At 38.9% G+C, this 22,103-nt stretch overlaps 1 protein-coding gene and 1 long non-coding RNA gene across 3 annotated transcripts; one reads left to right on the top strand and one right to left on the bottom strand.

Moving 5' to 3' along the window:
* Positions 1–405: 405 nt before the first annotated feature.
* On the bottom strand, positions 406–2,001 carry LOC111212545. The gene has a single exon (XM_022714099.1). It carries the CDS (start codon positions 1,999–2,001, stop codon positions 406–408), a length of 1,596 nt encoding a protein of 531 aa, XP_022569820.1.
* Positions 2,002–17,488: 15,487 nt separating this feature from the next.
* On the top strand, positions 17,489–20,865 carry LOC106356901. 2 transcript variants are annotated; one of them, XR_007339488.1, is made up of 6 exons: positions 17,501–19,190; positions 19,318–19,438; positions 19,631–19,807; positions 19,881–20,081; positions 20,173–20,567; positions 20,633–20,865. It is a non-coding gene; the product is annotated as an uncharacterized LOC106356901 (long non-coding RNA). The 2 variants fall into 2 exon arrangements; XR_007339487.1 differs by having other exon boundaries at positions 17,489–19,190; positions 20,173–20,865.
* The last annotated feature ends 1,238 nt before the right edge of the window (positions 20,866–22,103 follow it).

The raw sequence follows: 22,103 nt of genomic DNA on the forward strand, positions 1-22,103 counted from the left end.
CCTCCAACTCCTGCCATAGACCACCCCGCCGACTCGGAGAAGGGGCTATACAACGATCAAATTAATCACTTCTGTTCCACTTCCCACTCTAGCAAAAATGAACTGATCAGATGACTTTATCACCTCCAGCACTCCTATTTCCGACCTCCATAGTAACCACAGGCCTCCACTCTGACCACAAGCATCAACTCTAAATGAATTCTCGAAACCCAGCCCCTGACAAATTCGACCTCCAGCGACTCCACCAGCGTGCATTTCGAATACAGCAAGAACATCTGTCTTGAATCTCTTCACCAGATATCGAATCGATCTGCGAAACTGAGGTTTATTTGCCCCCCGGCAATTCCAAAGAATGCACTTCATCCAATATTCCTTATCAACTAACAGAATCACCGGGGCAAATCGTTATGCCTCCACACCCTCCGAGCTTTCCCCCTCACCAAGCTCTGATCCATCTGTAATCAGGTTTTCCGTCGAAACCAACTGCTCCGGTATGTTTCTCTGATCACTACCGTGCTCTAGTTTCTTCTCGCTCCCATCTCCTCCTCCATCTCCGGCGAAAACACCTCCTCGTCCTCCGATGTTCTCTTTTTCAACTCTCAATCTCTTTCCACTTAACGATAAGTTCATCTCCCCTCTAGCTGGCCCATAAACAAGGCCTCGCGTGGGCCCTGCAGGTTTGGGTTTCGGCCTTTGAAGATTTAGACTTCTCAAATTATTTGCCTTCTTCTCCTTAAGGCCTGGTTGGGCTTTCGACTGGTTCCCTTTGACCCCAGTTGCAGCAAACGCCATTACCTTCTCAAACACTCTACTTGAACCTCCGACTTTTAGGTTAACGTTGTTCTCATTCTCTTTATTTTCTCCCTCTCTCCCAACATCATCTCGTAGCTCCTCCAACTCCCCACTTCCTATTAAGCTCCCAAACCGATTCGACACATTAATCTTCTCAACGGAACCACCATTACGTACTTCCTTCATCTTCTTCCCCATCATGTCTCTCCCATCATTCCTCTGCGTAGTCCCTCCTGACTGTCTTTGTGGGTCAGTCTTTTTCCTCATATGTCTTACTTGCGTAAACTCTGTTTCCATTCCCACTGGTACAGTGTTCACATGTGTCGTGACCACTGGAGTAGGCACAGCAACCATAGCTCGCTCCGTACTACTCCGTGGACATGTGTATACGAGATGCCCATACATACCACACTTCGAACATATAGCAGATATTCCTTCATAAGATACAAAATATCTCTCTCCATTAATCAGCACTGACCCTTTCAAAGGCTTGTTCAGATTCACCTCCACACAAATTCTCGCGAACCTAGCTCTTTCAAACTTCAGAGTTGTCAAGTCGACTTTAATCGGTCTTCCTAGCCCCTTAGCAATTCCCATCAGTATCGTCTTATGATAAAAATTCACCGGGATATGGGAGAGACGAACCCAAACGGGCGTCGTATCTATCTCATCCTTCAGCGGATCAAACTCCGGAGTCCAAGCTTGCACCATAAGATAGCTCCCAAACGCCCTCCACGGACCATCAGCTAGCGCAGTCATATACTCCTCCTCCTTCTCAAAACGCACCATAAAGAACTGCCTAGGTAGATCCATGACATACATCGATCCTTTAGGTTTCCACAACTCCTTCAACTTTCGGGTTAAACTGAGAATAGGAACATTCCTTCCCAAAACCCTAACGATCATGCATCTCTTCCACAAACTATTCATGGTCGTCAGTACCTCCTCTCCTATCGTGATCTCCGGCTCTCCGTCCTCCCCATTCGGAAACTCCAACGTCAATCTCGATTCCACAAACTCTTCAGCCACAACTTCCTCCGGAACTGGCATTCCTCCCTCACTACACCCTACGACTTTCCTTACCCTCGAGCCTGGGACATCCGGCGGATCTCCCGGCGGTCTCTCCTTCCCCCCTATATCTTCCATAGTAGCATCTTGCACTTCCTCCCCCAAAACCCTAAAATCGCCTCCTAAAACCCTAGCCTCCATTTTTCACCCCGAGAACTTCCTTAAGTTATTACGGGATTTATATAGTTAGATTAATTGTTTGTATGACTAAAAATAATAAATAATAGATAGGTTCAATGACTTTTTGTAAGTAGATTTATTAAAACTCTTTCCTTTTTAATAGTATTGATTATCTGGAAGTGAGACTAAGACGGAACTGAATAAGAAAAGGTACTGAAATCTATCTAAGTTCATACGTGAGTCGCAGTCGTATGCAGACATACAAAAAATAAAGACTAATGTTCTAAAGTGCATAGAATTTTGGTCATTTATTCTGTGTCGGCCTTTGTTTAAATACTCCTCTTTAGGTCAGCCATTTTCTCATTTTTTTGTAGATTCAAGTTTATCCTCTTTCCATTTTCTCCGATCTTTCATTCTCTCCAAGTTTCGAGCTTATCTTGTTCAGGAATTTTCATTTTCTTGTATATATTCCTTATTCTTCTCCAAATAAGTAAACATTCACTGATTTCAAACGTCTTACGGTATAAAGCGGGATGTTTTGTGTTTTAGGCTGTTTCGGACTATTTACTAATTTAGGTTGTTTTATGATTTTTCCCAAAACTCTCGTTGTTATATTTCGAGATTGTTTTTTTTCTGGCTATTAGGAATATATGCAAATATACGATATACCATATCTATTTAGGATAAATTCCAAGTCGGTTTAGTATATTTCCTATTCTCTTGTTGTCGAGTTTGTATATATACATTGTAAAGCACGTTCATTATCAATAAGAAAGTCTTCTCTAAATCATTGAGACCTAGATTTACATGGTATCAGAGCACAAAATTCTGTGACCTAGTTCTCAGTTTTATTACTTGTTCTTAAAGTTTCGAAGTTCGAAATCCAAAGTTGAGTCAGTGGCTCTTGTGTCTGAGACTCGTAGTACGTAGTCTCGTTGAAGAAGTTTGGTTGTGACCGGTTGTGTAACACATCGCAAACATGGTTAATGATGATGTTGGAGACTCGGCTGTGTCCAAAAGCGGAGATTCTCAAACAAAAAGTGCTGGAAACCTAACTCCATATTCTCTTCATGCCTCCGACAATCCAGGAGCAATGATTACGTCAGTGACGTTAACAGGAGAGAATTACAACGAATGGTCTAGTGAGATGACCAACGCACTGCGAGCGAAACGGAAGCTAGGATTTGTCGAGGGTACCATACCGAAGCCTTTGGCAACGGATTCAAATCTGGAACTCTGGCTCTCCGTCAACTCCATGATAGTAGGGTGGATTCGGACCTCAATCGAACCACGCGTCCGTTCTACCGTCACCTTTGTTCAAGATGCACATAAGCTGTGGGAGAACCTTAGAAAACGGTTTTCTGTGGGCAACAAGGTTCGTGTGCATCACTTGAAAGAACAGATCGCAGTGTGTCGACAAGATGGTGCGTCTGTGATCGAGTACTATGGACGTTTGTCCAAGATTTGGGAGGAGCTGGATATGTACAAGCCCCTGCCTTCGTGTTCGTGTTCTGCTATGGCAGAGTTTGAAAGAGATAGAGAAGAAGAAAAGGTCCACCAGTTTGTAATGGGATTGGATCAAGCTCGTTTTGGAGGAGTGTGTCAAGGTATAATATCCTCTGATTCTACACTGGATATTGGAGAAATCTATGCTAAGGTGATTCGAGAAGAGCAGCGCCTCAACTCAGTCAAAGAGAGAGAGATGCAACAGAATGCTGTTGGGTTTACAGTTAAGAAAGAAGCGGGCGCAGCAAGTTCTGATCAAGCAACCTCACGTACTGACTCTGGAAGCAGGAATCGCGTCCCTCAATGCTCAAACTGCGGTCGTAGTGGGCATGAGAAGGCAAACTGCTGGCAGTTAGTCGGTTTTCCTGACTGGTGGGAAGAACGTTCAGCAAACAGAAGTGGAGGAGGAAACAGAGGAGCTTACAGAGGTGGTCGTGGTCGTGGAAATTATGGGTCTGATCGATCCAGAGGCAGTGGAGCAAAGGCACACGCGACTACATCCAACTCGTCTAGCTTCCCTGAGCTAACGTCAGAACAGTGGCGAACGTTGACTCAGATGATCAACGAGAAAGCCTGCTCTCCCACCGATAAGTTGAATGGTAAGAGTAAACTGGGTGATTTGATACTAGACACGGGAGCTTCCCATCACATGACAGGAGACATCTCGTTTCTTGTCAACACAACGAGTATTTTGCCATGTCCAGTTGGCTTTGCAGATGGAAACAAAGCATATGCCACACATACGGGAACATTTCCTTTAACTGATCGAATCACTCTTGATCATGTCTTGTTTGTGCCAAATTTGAACTGTTCCTTGATATCAGTCTCAAAACTGTTAAAGCAAACTAATTGTTTCGCATTACTAACAGATACGATTTGTCTCTTACAGGATCGTTTCACGAGGACCCTGATTGGAGCCGGTAAGGAACGAGATGGGGTGTATTACTTCACAGATGTCATGGCTGCTAGAGTTCACCGTGTCTCAGCTCCTGTTGTTAAGTCCGCTGATCAACTTCGTTGGCACCAGAGGCTTGGGCATCCATCATCTTCAGTTTTATCTAATTTACCTATGTTTTCGTCTACTAAACTAGCTGCCCTAAGTCCTTGCGACACATGTTTTAGGGCTAAGCAAACTAGAGAAGTGTTTTATGATAGTATCAATAAATCAAATGAGTGTTTTGCGTTGATTCATTGTGATGTTTGGGGTCCATACAGAACTCGTGCTTCTTCTGGTGCTGTATATTTTTTAACGATCGTGGACGATCATTCAAGAGCTGTGTGGACGTATCTCATGCTTGAGAAATCCGAAGTTCGTACGATCTTGACTAATTTTTGTAGCATGGCCTCTACTCAGTTCAGTAAAACAGTTAAGACAGTGAGGTCCGATAATGGAACAGAGTTTATGTGTTTGGCAAGGTTCTTTCGAGAAAGTGGGATTATTCATCAGACGTCATGTGTAGACACGCCTCAACAGAATGGACGTGTCGAAAGGAAACACCGGCATATACTTAATGTGGCCCGCGCCATACTATTTCAAGGAAGTTTACCGGTGAGGTTCTGGGGTGAAGCCATCATGACAGCAACTCATCTTATAAACCGTACTCCCACACAAGTTCTTCGAGGTGCGTCACCATATGAAGTCCTGTATGGTGAGAAGCCAAATTATGATCATCTTAGGGTCTTTGGAAGTCTGTGTTACACACATTTGAGAGCCCGCGACAAAGACAAATTTGGCTCTCGAAGTCGTAAGTGTATATTTATGGGTTATCCTTTTGGACAAAAGGGTTGGAAGGTGTTTGATCTCGACAAGGAACAGTTCTTCATCTCTCGAGACGTCATATTTTACGAGGACACGTTTCCTATGTCATCTATTTCAGAACAGTCGTCGGTTCAGGGAATTGTGTCTCCGGCTCCACCTACTAATGCACCCGACTACTCTGACTCAGATTGGTTATTTGAGTCTGTCCCCAGCTCACTCGACAGGGGGAGTAGCGATGGCATTGGCAATACAGATATTACTGTGGTAGTTGAACCAATAACATCTGAGACACAGAGCCCACAGGCTCCGGAATCTCGTTCTGCATTACCAGCTGATAGGTCTACAACTCCTGCAGAAGTCGTTACAAGTACTGAAACACGTACTGATCAGAGGTCTGAGCCAGTACAAGATATCTCCATGAATGATCCGGGTGTGTTGGGCAGAGGACAACGAGTGCGTCTTCCCTCTGTCAAACTTAAAGACTACGTCAACTACAACGTCCTGTGTCATGAAGATATCCATCTCGTTCCATTCTGCGCTTCATCGTCGTCCTCGGAAAACGCTCCAGGTATGACACAATCTCCTTTAGCTACATATATCTCTGTTGATGCCTTCTCAAGTGCGCATCAAGCTTTCTTAGCAGCTGTAATCTCAGGAGTTGAACCTAAGCGATATCATGACGCCATTAAACATAAGGTTTGGTGCGACTCTATGAAAGAAGAAGTCACTGCTCATGAGGAGCAAGGCACGTGGGATATTGCTTCGCTTCCGCCTGGCAAGACTGCCGTGAGTTCTCAATGGGTTTATAAGATCAAGTACAATCCTGATGGTACAATTCGGCGACACAAATCTCGTCTGGTTGCCAACGGAAATAAACAAGTCCAAGGCAAAGATTTTGAGGAAACATTTGCCCCAGTTATTAAAATGGGCACGGTTCGTATGCTTCTCCGTATTGCCGCAGCTAAGAAGTGGGAAGTTCACCAAATGGACGTTCATAACGCATTTCTTCATGGTGATCTTGAGGAAGAAGTGTATATGCGCTTACCTCCAGGCTTTACTCACTCTGATCCAACAAAAGTATGTCGCCTCAGGAAATCTATTTATGGCCTTCGACAGGCTCCACGGTGTTGGTTCTCCAAGTTATCTAAAGCTCTCCTGCAATTCGGTTTTGTTCAGTCTTACTCCGACTATTCATTGTTCTTATACACTAAAGGATCAGTTGAGATTCGAGTTTTGGTCTATGTCGACGATTTAGTGATCGCCAGTAATAGTCTCGACAAACTCACCAAGTTTAAAGAGTATTTGGGACAACAGTTTCACATGAAGGATCTTGGTAAGCTCAAATACTTTCTTGGTATAGAAGTAGCACGCACTGAAGAAGGGATCTTCTTGTCTCAGCGCAAATATATCATGGATATCATTGATGATATGGATCTCCAGGATGCTCGTCCAGCATGCACACCAGTCGAGCAGAATCACAAGATCGCCTCCGATCAGTCACCTCTACTTTCTGATCCAAAGATCTATCGTCGCCTTGTGGGCCGTCTTGTATATCTTTCCATGACTCGCCCTGAACTTTGTTACTCTATTCATCTTCTGTCTCAGTTTATGAAGTCACCTCGTGAAGGACATTTGGAGGCTGCATTGCGCGTTGTTCGATATCTCAAAGGTTCTCTCGATCAAGGAATACTCATGAGCTCCGATAAAAATCTTGACCTCTCCATATACTGTGACGCGGACTGGAGTTCTTGCCCTGTTAGTCGTCGATCTTTGAGCTCATTTGTAGTCCTTCTCGGTGATTCTCCAGTTACGTGGAAGACCAAGAAACAAGATACCGTTGCTCACTCGTCAGCTGAAGCCGAATACAGGGCTATGGCTAAAGCTACTCGTGAAATGAAGTGGATTGTTCCTTTAGTTAAGGATCTCGGTATTCCAGTTCCCAAACCTGTCTCGTTCTTTTGTGACAATCAAGCGGCAATATACATTGCAGCCAATCCAGTGTTTCACGAAAGAACAAAACACATAGAACGAGACTGTCATAGTGTTCGAGATGCGGTCCTTGCTGGTTTGATCGCCACTAAACATGTTCGTACTAAGGATCAGCTCGCTGACATCTTGACGAAAGCTCTTGGTAAACCACAGTTTGAAGTGCTACTGTCCAAGTTGGGTGTCAAGAGACTTCACACTCCAACTTGAGGGGGAGTATTAGGAATATATGCAAATATACGATATACCATATCTATTTAGGATAAATTCCAAGTCGGTTTAGTATATTTCCTATTCTCTTGTTGTCGAGTTTGTATATATACATTGTAAAGCACGTTCATTATCAATAAGAAAGTCTTCTCTAAATCATTGAGACCTAGATTTACACTGGCCGTTGGTTTATGAAATAAATAAGATCACTTCTTTTCATCGAAATCATATTCAGTGTTAATGTTTAACTATTTTCTACTCAGGGTTTGGCTATTTTAACGGAAATAAAGGATTTACAACTTCTTATAATAAAATCTCTCAAAGGAAACTCTATTACGACGAAAAAGATATCTTGGACGAGATAAGGGTGAGGATAAGCTTGGTAGAGTTGTGGGCGATGACTCTCAAAGAAAGATATCTAGTTCTAGTAATCGATTGTGAAAACACTCAAATAATAAGAATATGTCTCTTAATCTCTTAAGAAAGATATCTAGTTCTAGTAATCGATTGTGAAACACTCAAATAATAAGAACTAGGATAAGACATGCGCCTAACGCAAGGTGAATTTATATGAAAATTATTTAAGAAATTTCGTATGAAAAATTAAAACTTATATTCTTGATCGAAATAATATTTTTGGCCCTTAAAGAATTTTTTTAAAACTTTTTTGTTAAATACATAATTTGTTTACTCATGAGCTGATCTTATTTAAAAAAATATTTTAAGTCAAAAAATCACTTATTGCATAAGAAACTAACGTTTAGGCCGAAAAATCTCAGGCTTACTATTTGGTTACAATAAAACTATGTTAGCTCGGTTTTATATTATGATTTAGCAATTTAAAAGTTAATTATGCTTATGAAAAGTTTACGTTCATGTGTCAATCTTATATATCTTCAATATTTTTCTCATTTTTGTGTCAATTTTTTCATTTTGGTTATTGCTTGATATAAATATTGACTTTTGAGTTTATTCTCATTTCGTTAGCTTGTTTTGGTTTGAGATTTAGAAAATGTTTAAGATTTAAAATTATTAAAGAGATACATATTTAGGTTAAGATCCGCTCCTTGTGCAATGTTTTTCTGCATATTATGAAATATTAAAATAATAATTATATATTAAATAACTAAGAAATCAGTTACTATTATGTAATAAATTGGCATGTGCATATAAATCAAACGACCGCTCTTGTTTATTCGCAATCATTTTAGAGTAAATAAATCAAAATAATCAATCTTATCTATCGTATATGATATATAATTATATTTAAATGATATTAATATAGATATATAGTATACTTTTAATAAGAATATTTATTAAATGAGGTTTCTACTCATATGATTTTATGATTGTTTCCATATTTGTGTGACAAAATTTTACACCAACGATTTTTATTAATGTGAAATTTTTAGTAGTTTCAATAATTTATAATCATTTAAAAAAACAATGAAGATTTCAAAATTAAAATATTAACTTTTCAATAAATGTTCAACGAAGATATCAAAATATAAGTATGTATTTTCATATGATGTATAGTTTAATTTAAACGATATGAAATATATAAATATATATATATATTAACATAAACACCTATTAAAATAAAATTATGTATTCATATGATTTTATAATCATTGTATCTTATTATAGAAAAAAAAACTAAACCTTGATCACAAATATTTATGTGAGACTTTTAACAGTTTTAGTAATATATACTCATTTAAAAAAATTCAAAATACAACATATAAAAAAATCTAAATTTTTATTATATGATTAATATAATTGTGTAATTTATTTTAATAATAAATAATTAAACAAAATGATAGAAAGTATACAGATTGTTAGCAAATCTTTATTAATTAAAATCATTAGTTATCATATATATCCTTATCACATTAGATAATTCCGTAGGTTTTATTTAAGGAAAAAAATATAATAATTTTAATTTGATAAATGAATGGTCCATAACAAACATACTATATAATATAACATTCTCTAACAATTTAATTTTGGACTAACAAAGTTAGAATTTTAATTACATGACAACTCAACAGGGTACTTTTTTAATTAATAATCGGGGTTGCTCTTCCGGATTGGGGAGCTACCCCTCGGAGCCTTTCAACCATGAACTGCATGGCGTTGAGCCTCTTGGAGAACATCTGCTCAGGTAAGCAACCATGGGAGACTCCGTCTTTGCTGCTCCCTCGGGTGCTTCCTTGTCGTGTTCCAGCTCAGATTCGCTGTCTTCTACGTCGTACGTTTGAGAACCCTTAGCCTTTTCCCGTGTTTCTGCGTCTCCTTGCGACGTCGTAGGCGGGATAGTTGTGCATGTTCTGGAGTTAGGTGTCTCCAGAGTCGGCATGGGTCGGATCCGAGTCCGGAATCGACGCTTTTTGTTACTTGCCGTATTGAGGGCTTGGTTCTCGCCTCGGAGGTTTAGATTCTTCGATTCGAGCTGGCTGAGCTTTTTGGCGCTCTGCTCCAGTTGCTTGGAGTGTTCGTCGAGCTTCTCCTTCAAGCTCTGGACTTTTGAGGAGAGCTAGGGATTCTCTGCAACTTCTATCTGAGCTCTATTTAGCTCGGTTACTTGGCTTTGTATACCGTCGAGTTACCTTTGGAGCTCTGCTTTTCTTGGAGTAGCTTCGGGTCGCTCGTTCTGCACATCCACCGCCATTATCACGCAGTTTAGAGTACTCCTCTCCTTCTAGCGCCAAACTGTTAAGGGATTTTTGTGTATGATCTTTGTGCGTACTACGGAACGATGGACAAGGCTGGTATTCGTATAGATTTAGAGAGAAATAGACTTGAAGAGATGTTTTGTTAGATAGAACAAGCTGGAACTACAATGTATTGAGTAAGAACCCTAGTTCTAGCCGCCTATCCTTAATCTCTGAGTCTTGAAGCATCGATCCCTTGCTCCAGGGTTTAGGCTCCCCTTATATAGTTGTTTTTAGGTCGGCCTTAGTCGGTTTGAGTAGGTTAAAGTCTTCTTTATTCGAAAATATGGAAGGTTCTCCTTATCGGAAGTTTTCCTTTTCCCGGAGGAAGGGGGTGGTCCCTGGGACTGGACCCGGAATACTTTCTAGCGGGGACCTGGGGTGTCTCCTAGACGGTGTCTTGCCTGGGATCTGGAGGAATTCAATACCTGAGTATTTGTTTCCCCAACAATTGTCAAGTAGTTTAGAATACTCCCCTCCTTCTAGCGCCAAACTGTTAGGGGATTTTTGTGTAGGATCTAAGTGAGTACCATAGAATGATGGACAAGCTTTGATTTCATAAAGATTGAAGAGAAATAGACTTGAAGAGATGTTTTATTGAGTAAACAAGCTGGAACTACAATGTATTGAGTATGAACCCTAGTTCTAGCCGTCAAGCTCAAATCTCTAAGTCTTCAAGTGTCGATCCCCTGTTCTAGGGTTTGGGCTTCCATTATATAGTTGTCTTAAAGTCAGCTGAATCGGTTTGAGTAGGTTAAACTCTTTAATATTCGGAAATATGGAAGGTTCTCCATATCGGAATTTTTCTATTTCCCGGAGGAAGGGGTGGTCCGTGGGACCGGACCTGGAGTGCTTCCTAGAGGGGAGCCGGGGCGTCTCCTAGCGGGGACCCGGAGGCCGGTGTCCTGCCTGGGGTCTGGAAGAATGCAATACCTGAATATTTTTCCCCAACATATATATATTAAATTATTACATTTAGAAATGGGCGTCGATCGACGTTTACACATCGGTGTCGATCGACTGTCTCTGTCGAGTCACTGACCTATTAAATTCGACACTTCATCGAACTCACCCTAAAATCGCAAAAACACTCTGAAACCTCCACCCATTGATTTCTATCATTTCTGAGCCGATTTTGGCCGTTCTTGAGCCTACCCCATTCGATTTTAACATCTTTATCTGTTTAGTTCACTCAATCAACCGATCTACAAGGTATACCGTCGAAATCATCAAAATTTAAGGTTTTCTAGGGTTGACACTTGAGATGAATTAGAACTCGGAATTATAGCTCTATTTAACAATATTATGACTGCTAGACCAATGGGAAACGAGTTTTGTACTGAATTGTGTGACCATTGTGTTATATGAAATTGAATTGTGGTGGTTAGATTTTTGCAGGGACTGCACCATCGATCGACAACACGACATCTCCGTCGATCGACGATTCACTCAGGCTAACGATCGATGTCGACATACGTGTGTCGATCGACATCGATCATCGTTTCATCATCCTTGCTAATTTCACAACCTCATGTGTTTTTTGTTTGCAGATGACCGACAGAGAGAGAAAGACGTTTCGATCGCCCTAGCAGCTCCAACGCACCACCACCTCCAGAAATGGTCCACAATCCTTGGCCGAGGGTAAGGAAGGAGAACCCCTTGAGACTTTTGAGCATTTTGCTGATCCTCACGAAGCCGTCAAGAACATCAAATGCACCCACTGTGAAATCTGAGAAGCATGGGATGACTATGAAAGCTTGTTCTACAATGAGTGGCTGAAGGTCACCATCGAGCCCACACGCTTCATCGACTAGGCGACTATACGGAGACTTGGGCTCGAGACGGACTTAGAGGAGCTGATCCGCGAGTTGGGTTTGGGAACCATTGCTACACGCTCTTATGACTTGTACCTCGAGCTAGTGAGACAATTCATGGCTACAATGCAGGTCTATTACTCCAACGAGAGGGTGAAGATGGTGCACGAGGGCACACTGACTTTCTTCATCCGAGGCATCAGACACAGGATTCCTCTCTTCACACTTTGTGACATCTATGGGTTCAGTAGCAAGCTCACACGTTGCGTCGTCCCGCCTTTCTTGGACAGTCAAGAGTTCTGGGGACACTTTCCTAACAAAACTTAGACTAAATAACACTGGGATCAGTGTTGTTTAAGTCTGGGGGAGGTAGTTACTAACATTTCATTCTATCTTGAGCTTTTAACATATATATAAAAAAAAGAGTTTTAAAATTTGGTTTTATTAAGTCAAGAAAGGGACTATGATCTAATACTATTTGACTGCTGCTCTAACCACTTTCTAGCACCATCTAGATTTACTAACTACATGATGTATTAGATAGAAACACCGCAGAGTATCACGTGATGCTCACATCCACACTTGCTAAGAATACCTGAAGAAACCAAAGCTGACATCTAACCTTAAATTATTCTCCTTGCTTGTCTTGGAGCTTGGAATACATAGGATCAAAGTCCACTTGTAAGTCTGGACGATATTAAACTTAGTGTCCCTATTTCTCTCTCCACCTCTCTTTAGCATCAATAGTTACAAAAGATTGAGATTATTTCTTGTGGTTTAGAGGGGTAGGAGTGTCTCATGCGACCCCATTATTCTACTCTAATAGAATGATCACACATTGTTTGGAAGCGAGGGGTAGATACATTATCAATGACCCCACTATTTGCCTACAACTTTGCCATCAAAAAAAAAAATTGATTCAAAAAAGAGAGAAGAGAGAGGGAGAATTAGAAAGGTTTACCTATAAATCCAGATACTTGTTTGAGTTGATTTTATGTGTTCAGTGATTGATATGCAGAAATGAGGTCAGTAGAGGGGTATGTCAAGAGCTATTAGTTGAGTTGTGTGATTATATGGTATAGTGACTAAGCTAGTGTGCAGTACATTGAAAGCATCTAAGGTTAATAATGACTCACTTCCATCTATCATAAATTTCAGAAGTGAGAGTAGTTATTCTAAGTCATGTGAGTCCCTGCTGTTTTCAAACAATTCTCACACAATAGTTCTATATATTACTTGAGGACAAGAAAAAAGATAACTCTGGGGATGTTGATATATCATGGATTTTACCCACTTTTTGACCATGTTTATATATGTTTTTAGAGTCTTCTATATGCATTCGGAGTCTTTTCAGAGCTTTTATAAGTTTAGGGACTCATTTGAGGAAAATGATGTTTTGGAGTATTTTGGAACCTTTTTGAAGAGTTATGCTGAAATCACTAAGGCAGATCGATTATTGAGAATAAACATCGATCGACAGATCACTTCTAACATCGGTCGACGGATCACCATCGATGTCGATCGACGGCAAACCATCCGCGAGAATCAGCATTTAAGGAAATCACAAGTTTTACCCAAAACTCCAAGTTATTGCACCATAAGTCATTGGCCGCATGTTAGGCTATTTATTAGGGTTTTGTATCATTTTGGAGGTAGACCTTCTTAAGACTTCTACCACCATTGTCACACACTTGAAGATGAGGCACACTTGATAACTTGGAGAGCTTAGGATATGCGAGAGATATATGAACTTCATAACAGAGAAGATCTTGAACTCTTATATTTCTTTGCTTTGTCTTGTTATTTTTCACATTCATTACATTTAAGTATTATTCAGAACATCCTGACTATGTATCTTATGAATATGTCTGAGTAGTCCTACTGTTAGATTAGGGTTCTTCAAAGGGTGATCTATGAATTGCTAATATGAACTGATTGTTAGGATGTTTAAAATAGTTCTTCATCTAGTTACTCTTAATGCTAAGTCTAGGATTGATCACCCTAAACTTAGATCTTAGGTTTAACTGGTGCCAGCGGAAGCTCGGTTGATTGCCTGAAACTAAACTAGAATGATCTAATTAACTAGATACACACGAAAGTTGGTCTAGGAGATTAGAGAACTTATCAGACCTGTTTGCAAAGCGTGCTAGAAAGAACATCGATCGACAACTTAATAGTTGCATCGATCGACAAGCTGTAAGGTGTATCGATCGACATTCATATAGAATCATCGATCGACACTTTCTCAAGATCAATAAGCGACAACTTAGATCTTAGATCTAGACATTAAATAATAAAAACAAACGAATGTTGATAGATTATACTTAAGCTTGAGTTCAAGAACATATAATTTATAATTCCTAAATAAATTAATTAAGTTTGCATAGTTGTCACACCTGAGAATTATCCCAAATCTAGCTCTTCCACATACAGTTTACAACCAAAAACCATTCAATCGAACAACTACTTTGTTCAACTGATTTACTGCTTTAATAATAATTGTCTAGCTTTATTTCGAAAACTACAAATCTATTGTATAATCTTCCTCTGTGGATTCAATTCCTAAGTATTACAACTGAACCTCTAACTTGAGAGAGTACAAATCACTCCTTAGGGTAATTTGAGTGATATTAGGTGGAGACACGGTCGGCCAACTCGCGCTTTTTTCAGTTTCCCGCTGGTAAGCCTTGATGGACGATACCGTGAAATGGCAGTACTACGACCCACCGATGATCATGCTCACTCTCTGAAGATTATTGTCGTTTATTTTATCGTCATGACTTCTTCCGCGCTTTTTGCCTGACTGATTCCCTTGAGAAGAATTCTCTGAGGTTTTATCATTTTTTGGCGGGTGATTGGAATCGCGGATGAGATCCTTGATACCGGCGACTTCGGAGATTTCTTCTGCGAGTAATTTCGCGGCAAGCCTCGCGCCAAGGGCTTTGCAGTTCACGGTCTAGTGACCTCGCGTCTGGTGGAAATCGCAGAAGACGGAGTCATCGTAACCTGAATTTTGAGTCCACATATTTCTCGACATCCTTCATTGTTCGGATTTTATGGCATAGTTATGTGCCCCTAGAGTTATTCCCTCTCGTGATGGATATACTTGTCGTTACGAGAGTTCTTCTTTTTAGACTTTTGGTCTTATGCTGCATCTTTCGAGGATGTTTTTGTCGACTTATGTTTTTACGATAAAACTTTCATCTCTTATTCGATGGTGATGTAACTCGTAGCCCTAAGGAGAGCATCTTGGATTAACTGCGGCTTGCCGAAAGTTATCCACATTCTGAACTTCAACTTTTACCAGAGCGTCTTTCTGAACGCGTCTATTGCCACTTTGTCGCTTATCCCGCTAACTCTCGCCATGACGAGCGTGAATCTATTCAAAAAGTCACAGAGAGGTTCGTCTTCTTTCTGGGCCAGGCTCCAGAGATCGACTTCGAAAGTTTCTCTATCTATGAACATAGAGTATTGTTTGAGAAATTATGAAGCGAGTTGGCGGAAACTTCTGATCGAGCGTTTGCGGCTAAGAGTTAGATAGATCTGTACCTCCCATCATTCTAGCGCCGAACTGTGGGAACCAAAATTCACACCGTCATTTTCCGTAAAATTAGGAAAGTTATGAAACTCTAAATATCCCAGAGGTCCCATATTTCTGCTAAGCCAAACCTCAAGCAATCATATAACGTAAACAGACGAAAACAATAACTTGAATAAAACGAAAAGGGAGCTAAGAAGGTCTTATTCGAATCTGCGTATGAGCGTTTACAACGGGTAAAGCCTTGGCCTTAAGAGCTGTCGGCGAGTTTATCTTCTCGCGAAAATAATTAATTTTCTCTTGATCTTTATGATTATCCCTTGAAACTTGACATTTATCTTCAAACTTGACATTTATCTCTTCTCGCGAATATTCAATAAACTGTCATAGTGACTTCGGGCCTGATTCTCGTAAAACCCCGTAAGTGGGCTCTTCCCGCGCTTTAGACCCTTTGGGCCGTTTTTCGACTAAAACGTTTTTACGATTTTTTTCAGAAGAATTACCTTTCGTGACGTCGGTTTTACGAATATAGCCGAAATTAATCGTATAGCCGAGATAACCATGTTGTTAAGTTAACCATTACGTTTTATACGATTGATCCAAACTTATACGAGAAAATAAGTCTTTGTCGTTTCTATCGTAAAGTTTCAACGTTAACTCTGATCAAGACGAAACAAGAGACAGTTTGACCAAGACCCAAAAGGGGGAGGGGAGCTCCGGAGACGAGGGTGCATGGTGCTCGACTGATCCAACTCACCTAATGGTGAACTGGACGAGGCTGATCCAACTCGCCATGGGGAGAGTTGGAAGTGGTTCATCCAACTCGCCTAATGGAGAGTTGGATTGGTCGATCCAACTCGCCATTGGGAGAGTTGGACTTGGCTTATGAAACTTGCCCGATGGCGGGTCGGACGATGTTGGTTCAGTTTTTTCGATGCTTCGTAATCGTCTGTTCGAGAGGTTGAATGATCCTTTGCTAGGAGCTTGTCGCGTAATAGTCTAAAAATATGAAGTTTCAGTTTTTTCGTATTCTTAATCTTTATTTAGAAAGATTTCTTGGGAACTTTCAGTTGATATTTTCATTACCGATTTTGACCCCAACAGTCTCGAAGATGGAAGAAGCGCCTTTTAGATAAACAGAAGGTTAGTAGTGATGCAATTGTTGGATCATTCATCTTTTTGTTTGTTTGATGATTTAATATCCGTATTTTTCTGTTGTAGGGTTTAGTTTGGCTGTTCACACTATTCTTCCACAAGCTGAACATAGACAGTGTGCTCGAAACATAATGGAGAAATGGAAAAGAGATACTCATGATCATGAACCACAACTCCTGGTTTGGAAGATAGCTCGCAGCTACACAATAGGAGAGTTTACCGACAATTCAGAAGCACTAAACAGGTTCAATCATCATGCTTATAATTCTTTACAAAACACTGATCCCAAATCATCGTCTATAGCATTTTTTAGGATTGGAACATGCTGCCATAACAATCTCAATAATCTCAATGAGTCTTTTAATAAGACAATTCAGAAAGAAAGGAAAAATCTCTTCTAGATTTGCTAGAGGATATTAGGAAACAATGTATGGTACGTAATGCAAAGAAGTCCATTATTGCAGAAAGATTGAAGATAAGGTTCACAAAAAGAGCACATGCCGAGATAGAAAGGGTGATAAAACTATCATAACATTGCGTCCGTTACATGGACAGAAATAATTTGCATGAGATAGAGATCAATGGTGTTAACTATGTGGTTTATGAATGGGAAGACTTGTTGTTGCATAAAATTGCAGATGGTTGGAATCCCTTGTGTTCATGCCGCAAGTGTTCATGCCGCAAGCTTATGTGAATGAGTATTACATAACAAAGATGTGGCGAGAAACATATAAGGATGGTAATAAGCATGTACAAGAGATGATGGGGTGGCCTAGATTGAATACGCTAGCTGTTTTGCCACCACCATGGAGAAGAGGCAATCCGGAAAGACCAAGTAATTATGCTAGAAGGAAAAGAAGGAATGAATCTGGATCAAGTAAGAGCACATTGACACGCCATATAAGAATTCTGACAGGCTAAGTGTGGGGAAGATGGACACAATAAACAAGGCTGTAAAAATTTGTGTGGGGAGTCAACCTAAAAGGCCAAGAGAACGACCAAAAAAACAGGTTTGTATGTTGTTGAGATTTTCATTTGAATTTGATAAATTTTATTTTTGTTTGTCTCATACATTTTCTTTTATTTTTGAATTAGGGAGAAGTTTCACAAGCACAAGGCTAATCACAAGGACAAGATTTTCCACTAGAAATTGAGTGTTGAAATTGATTTGTATTCTATTGTGTAATGACTGTGTAATGATTTGTTGGGTTATCACTCTTTCTGAACTCGTTTTGGATCATGTAATGGTTAGGTAGTATGCTTTGTTATGGTTTTTTGTTATCACTGGTTCACGTTTAATATCAATCAAGTTATTGCTAAAATATACCATAAAGAAAGACAAAACTAATGAAATAGAAAAGAATTATTTCATTAACTTAACACTGATTAATTAAGTAACGTCTAATTAATAGTTTTTAAAAGAGAAATGGAGAAACGACATACAAGAGATCTGCAGCATGGCGCAAGGAGTACCGTCAAGCATGGATCCGCTAGGGCGGCTCAGGTGATACAGTCAGACGTGAATCTTCATAAGGCAGGTAGAATTGTCGGCTGTAGAATCGTCTTGTAATATTTCTCAGAATTTGTAATAGCATAATATATTCAGCGTTAAAAAAATTAATATTTTTTAAAGTCCAGTTAACTAATCTGACGATATGCCTAATTTGGTAGTCAACGAAAGTTTGTGATTTAAAAGAAAAGTCGATAAAAACTTTGATGTTTTAATTTGTTATAGAAGAATTCATTAATTTAATAGCCATAATTTGAAATTTTGCGATTTTAATGAACATTTTCCCAAAGAAAAATGCCTATAAAGAATTATTTAAGTTTGATATAAATATTGTTATTTTACTTATAGTTTCAACCACATCATCAGCAGTAAGCACCATAATCATCTATACTATACTAAAAGGAGAATAAGATGAGTGGTGAGAGTGTCCACGTCCTCACTTTAAATCAGCCAATGGGATTGGTTCTTTTCTCCACGTGTTACTCTCCAATTTCTTCATCTCACGTTTACAAAACTCTCGCTCTCTAGATTATTAACAATTTGCAAAAGGCCTTTAACTAGCCCAAAACATTTCCCGAAAATCTGTACAGCCACGTCCTTCCATCTTCTTCTACTCGCGAAACCCCAAATTTCCTGCCGCTCCGGATTTCTGGTGTAACTTTCTGCCTGAATAATTAAGCTTCATCAAATCTATGTTAATGGCTTCTGCAATCAAAACCTACTTGCCGATAGAATTTCCATGCCTTCGCCCTATATATATATCACTCTGTTACAGTCTACAAAAAAATCCTTCACTTCCATGACCAACAAATCAGCAATATCATCCTCCACATTCACTACGCTATGTTCTTCAGTTATGTTCTTCTCGGCTTGGTAGAGGCAAAGCTTCTATTTAGGATCATCCATTTTTGGGATCCCAGAGCACAGCGAGAGGATACATGCTTATTGGTCTGGATATAAGGAGAGGAGGCGGATTCAAAATGCATGTTCTTTCGACTACTGCAAAGAGATTTCGTTTGTGAGATTATCAATACCAAACTACTGATTTGTAATTTGGTCATTTGTGATTCGTTGAACCAAACTATTCGTTTTCTTTCAATCTCTGTCTCTTTCTAAGCCAAAACCTTATTTTTGGCATTTTTCAGATTTATAGGAACTTCTAGCCGAAACATGGAAGACCTTGAAAGTATATCGAAGGCTTGGTTCGATTTTTGGAAAGAACGCTGAGGTGGAAACATCTAGCTCCCATTTCACAAACAACACCCGGTGAGTGAGAGTACACTTTCCCTTGCATATTTTACCTTTTTGGGACTAAGCCCTCAAGAAAAATGAAAAAGTACAAAATGAAACTCATTGGTTTAATTCACTTTCGTACAGAATTTTTCCAATTTCTATGGATTCAAAGTTTTTTTTTTGTTGAGCCAAGAACCTGATCATAGCTTCGTTTTGGTTCTTTAGCAATGATACGACGGTTGACGCTTTCGACAGTTTTGTCTGCAAAAATGGAGCCGGAAACCATATTCTGGGAGCTGTCTTTGTTGATCTCGAGACCATTGTCATCTATGAAATCTACCGGGACTTACTAGCAGCTTTTCAATCATGAGTAACTTATCTCTGGGAACAACTTCGCCAATGGTGAGAGAAAATTTTATTTTTCTCTTCTTCTTACTGATTATTCAAATGGTGATTAGAAGTTATATAGTTGCAGTTGGAAAGGAGATTGTGGACCTTTGTCTTAACAGTGTCAGAGATCTTGCCGACAACTATACATGCTTGCAAGGGGTTATTGGTCTTTAATGCTGGTGGTGGAGTAACTGGTTCTGGTTTGGGATATCTGTTGTTAGAACCTTTGTCTGTAGATTAAGGAAATAAGTCGAAACTTGGATCCACCATATATCCTTCTCCTCAGGTACTTTTCCAGAAAAATAAAACATTACAAATTACATTGAAATTGGAGTCCTCCCAAAAGCTTGGTTTGATGCATTACCTTTTGATCTCAGGTTTGTACTGCTGTTATAGGTACCTTACAACGGTGTTCTCTTGCTGCCTTCGCTACTTTAAAAATCTCTCATATTTCCTAAATTTTGCAAGCTCGGTGTTGCGGTTGTAGTGCATTGAAGTTTGAGCTAATGATCTCCCTCAAATGTCGGCAAAGATTTTGACAGGGATTCATGTGGGCGAGAAAGTCTTATTCCTAAGGATTCAGTTATTCGCAAATGACAATATGCATCCGTTCATATTCCAAAAGAGGCAATACCACCAATAAGAGTATGTTATGCACAGGTTGCCCTCAATCTCCCAAGACCAGTTTGTAGGCATGGTCAGTTGTTTGTGGCTCTCTCACGACTCACAAAGCCTGTGAGAATAAAAATACTTGATAATACGGAAGCTACAAGTAAGATTTCACTTTCTAACAATATAACTTAATATATCAGCCTGGCTTTTTAACATACATTGCAGGAAACAGCTTGGATAGGAGTCCAGTTTCATAACAACGACGAGCAAAACTACTCATTGGGAAGACACCGAAACAGTCAAACACATTGTTAGGAATAGCTATGTCTGAGACGCTTTGAAATGTTATAGAGAACTTGCATATTTTAGTTTATTTACGATAACGAAACAGAGCCACAAGTACGTGGTGATGCATTTTTTATTAAGGATAAGAAGGATTAAAATATTAGACAGCTTAATGAATGGACTCATATCCTTAAAAACATAGAATATATGCATGAAATTCTACTAAATATTTATCCGAAAAATTTCCTTAAAATCGTCAAGTAACAAACAGTTATGGTGCAGTTACGAACAATTGTCTCTCCATTTTCTTATATCAACACTCATCATAGTAATTGTCAACACCCCCATACTATTAGATATCAATAGACAAACTCCATAAGCTAACACATTCTGAGAAAGTAGAGCAAGCAAGGCTTAATCATCGATAAGCTAGCTCAAATATATTATATGATCTTCTTCCAAAAACTTCTCTGCTTTATTCTGACAAAAACCATATAACCCACGCTCCAATAACACAACTAAAATAAACCAAGTTTCTAAAGTCACCCTTCACAAAAAATAAGCTCAAATAACAATATTGCAAGTTTTCATTAACAGTAAGATCAACAAGTCTTTAAGTTACAAATACATATTCCTTAGCAGTACAAGCCAAATGGTAAGCCCAAGCCAAAGTTCACAAACAACTTAATGTCTTCCTACAATGTGTAAAATAAGTACCCACTTATACTAACTCACAGTTATTATCCACTAAATGTAAACAAAATGATGTTAAAAATGTAAACAAATAAACAGCCATTGAAACATTCATAGCTATTATTAACATTAAGAGCTCAAATAATCGTTCGTACAGACACTACTGTATTAATTTGATATGATAGGGTAGTGTATGAAACTCAAGTAAAATTCTACTAGAAATGTAATACTTTACTAATTTATAACATTATCTATAAAAATATTTTCAAGCAACATGCGTGAAATTTCCAATAAATAAGTTTTTATAAAAAAATTCAACAATCGCTAAAATAATTTACAAAACATAGTTAGAAAATCACTAAAAATTAAAGAAAATATCATTATGAATTGAAAATCAAATATAAAATTGTTACATAATATAAGCTAATTATTATTTTGTGATATTTTTTGAAATCAATTGTAAATTATTTTAAAATGTTTTTTTTATAATTTTAACACATTACATTTTATTTAGTTGATTTAGCTTGGAGGTGGATGTGGTAATTTATTATCGTGAAAAAATTAGTTATTGTAATAATATTAAAATCTGATACCCGTATAAAAATATACTAATTATTCTTACTTTAAATTTTCTTCAAATATATCAAATTGAAATATAAATCAAATAGAAAAATATAAATCATTAAATGTTCATTAACTTTAATTTATTAATTTTGTT

The sequence above is a fragment of the Brassica napus genome, chromosome A5 (genome assembly GCF_020379485.1).
Source record: "Brassica napus cultivar Da-Ae chromosome A5, Da-Ae, whole genome shotgun sequence".
Classification (NCBI taxonomy): Eukaryota; Viridiplantae; Streptophyta; class Magnoliopsida; order Brassicales; family Brassicaceae; genus Brassica; species Brassica napus.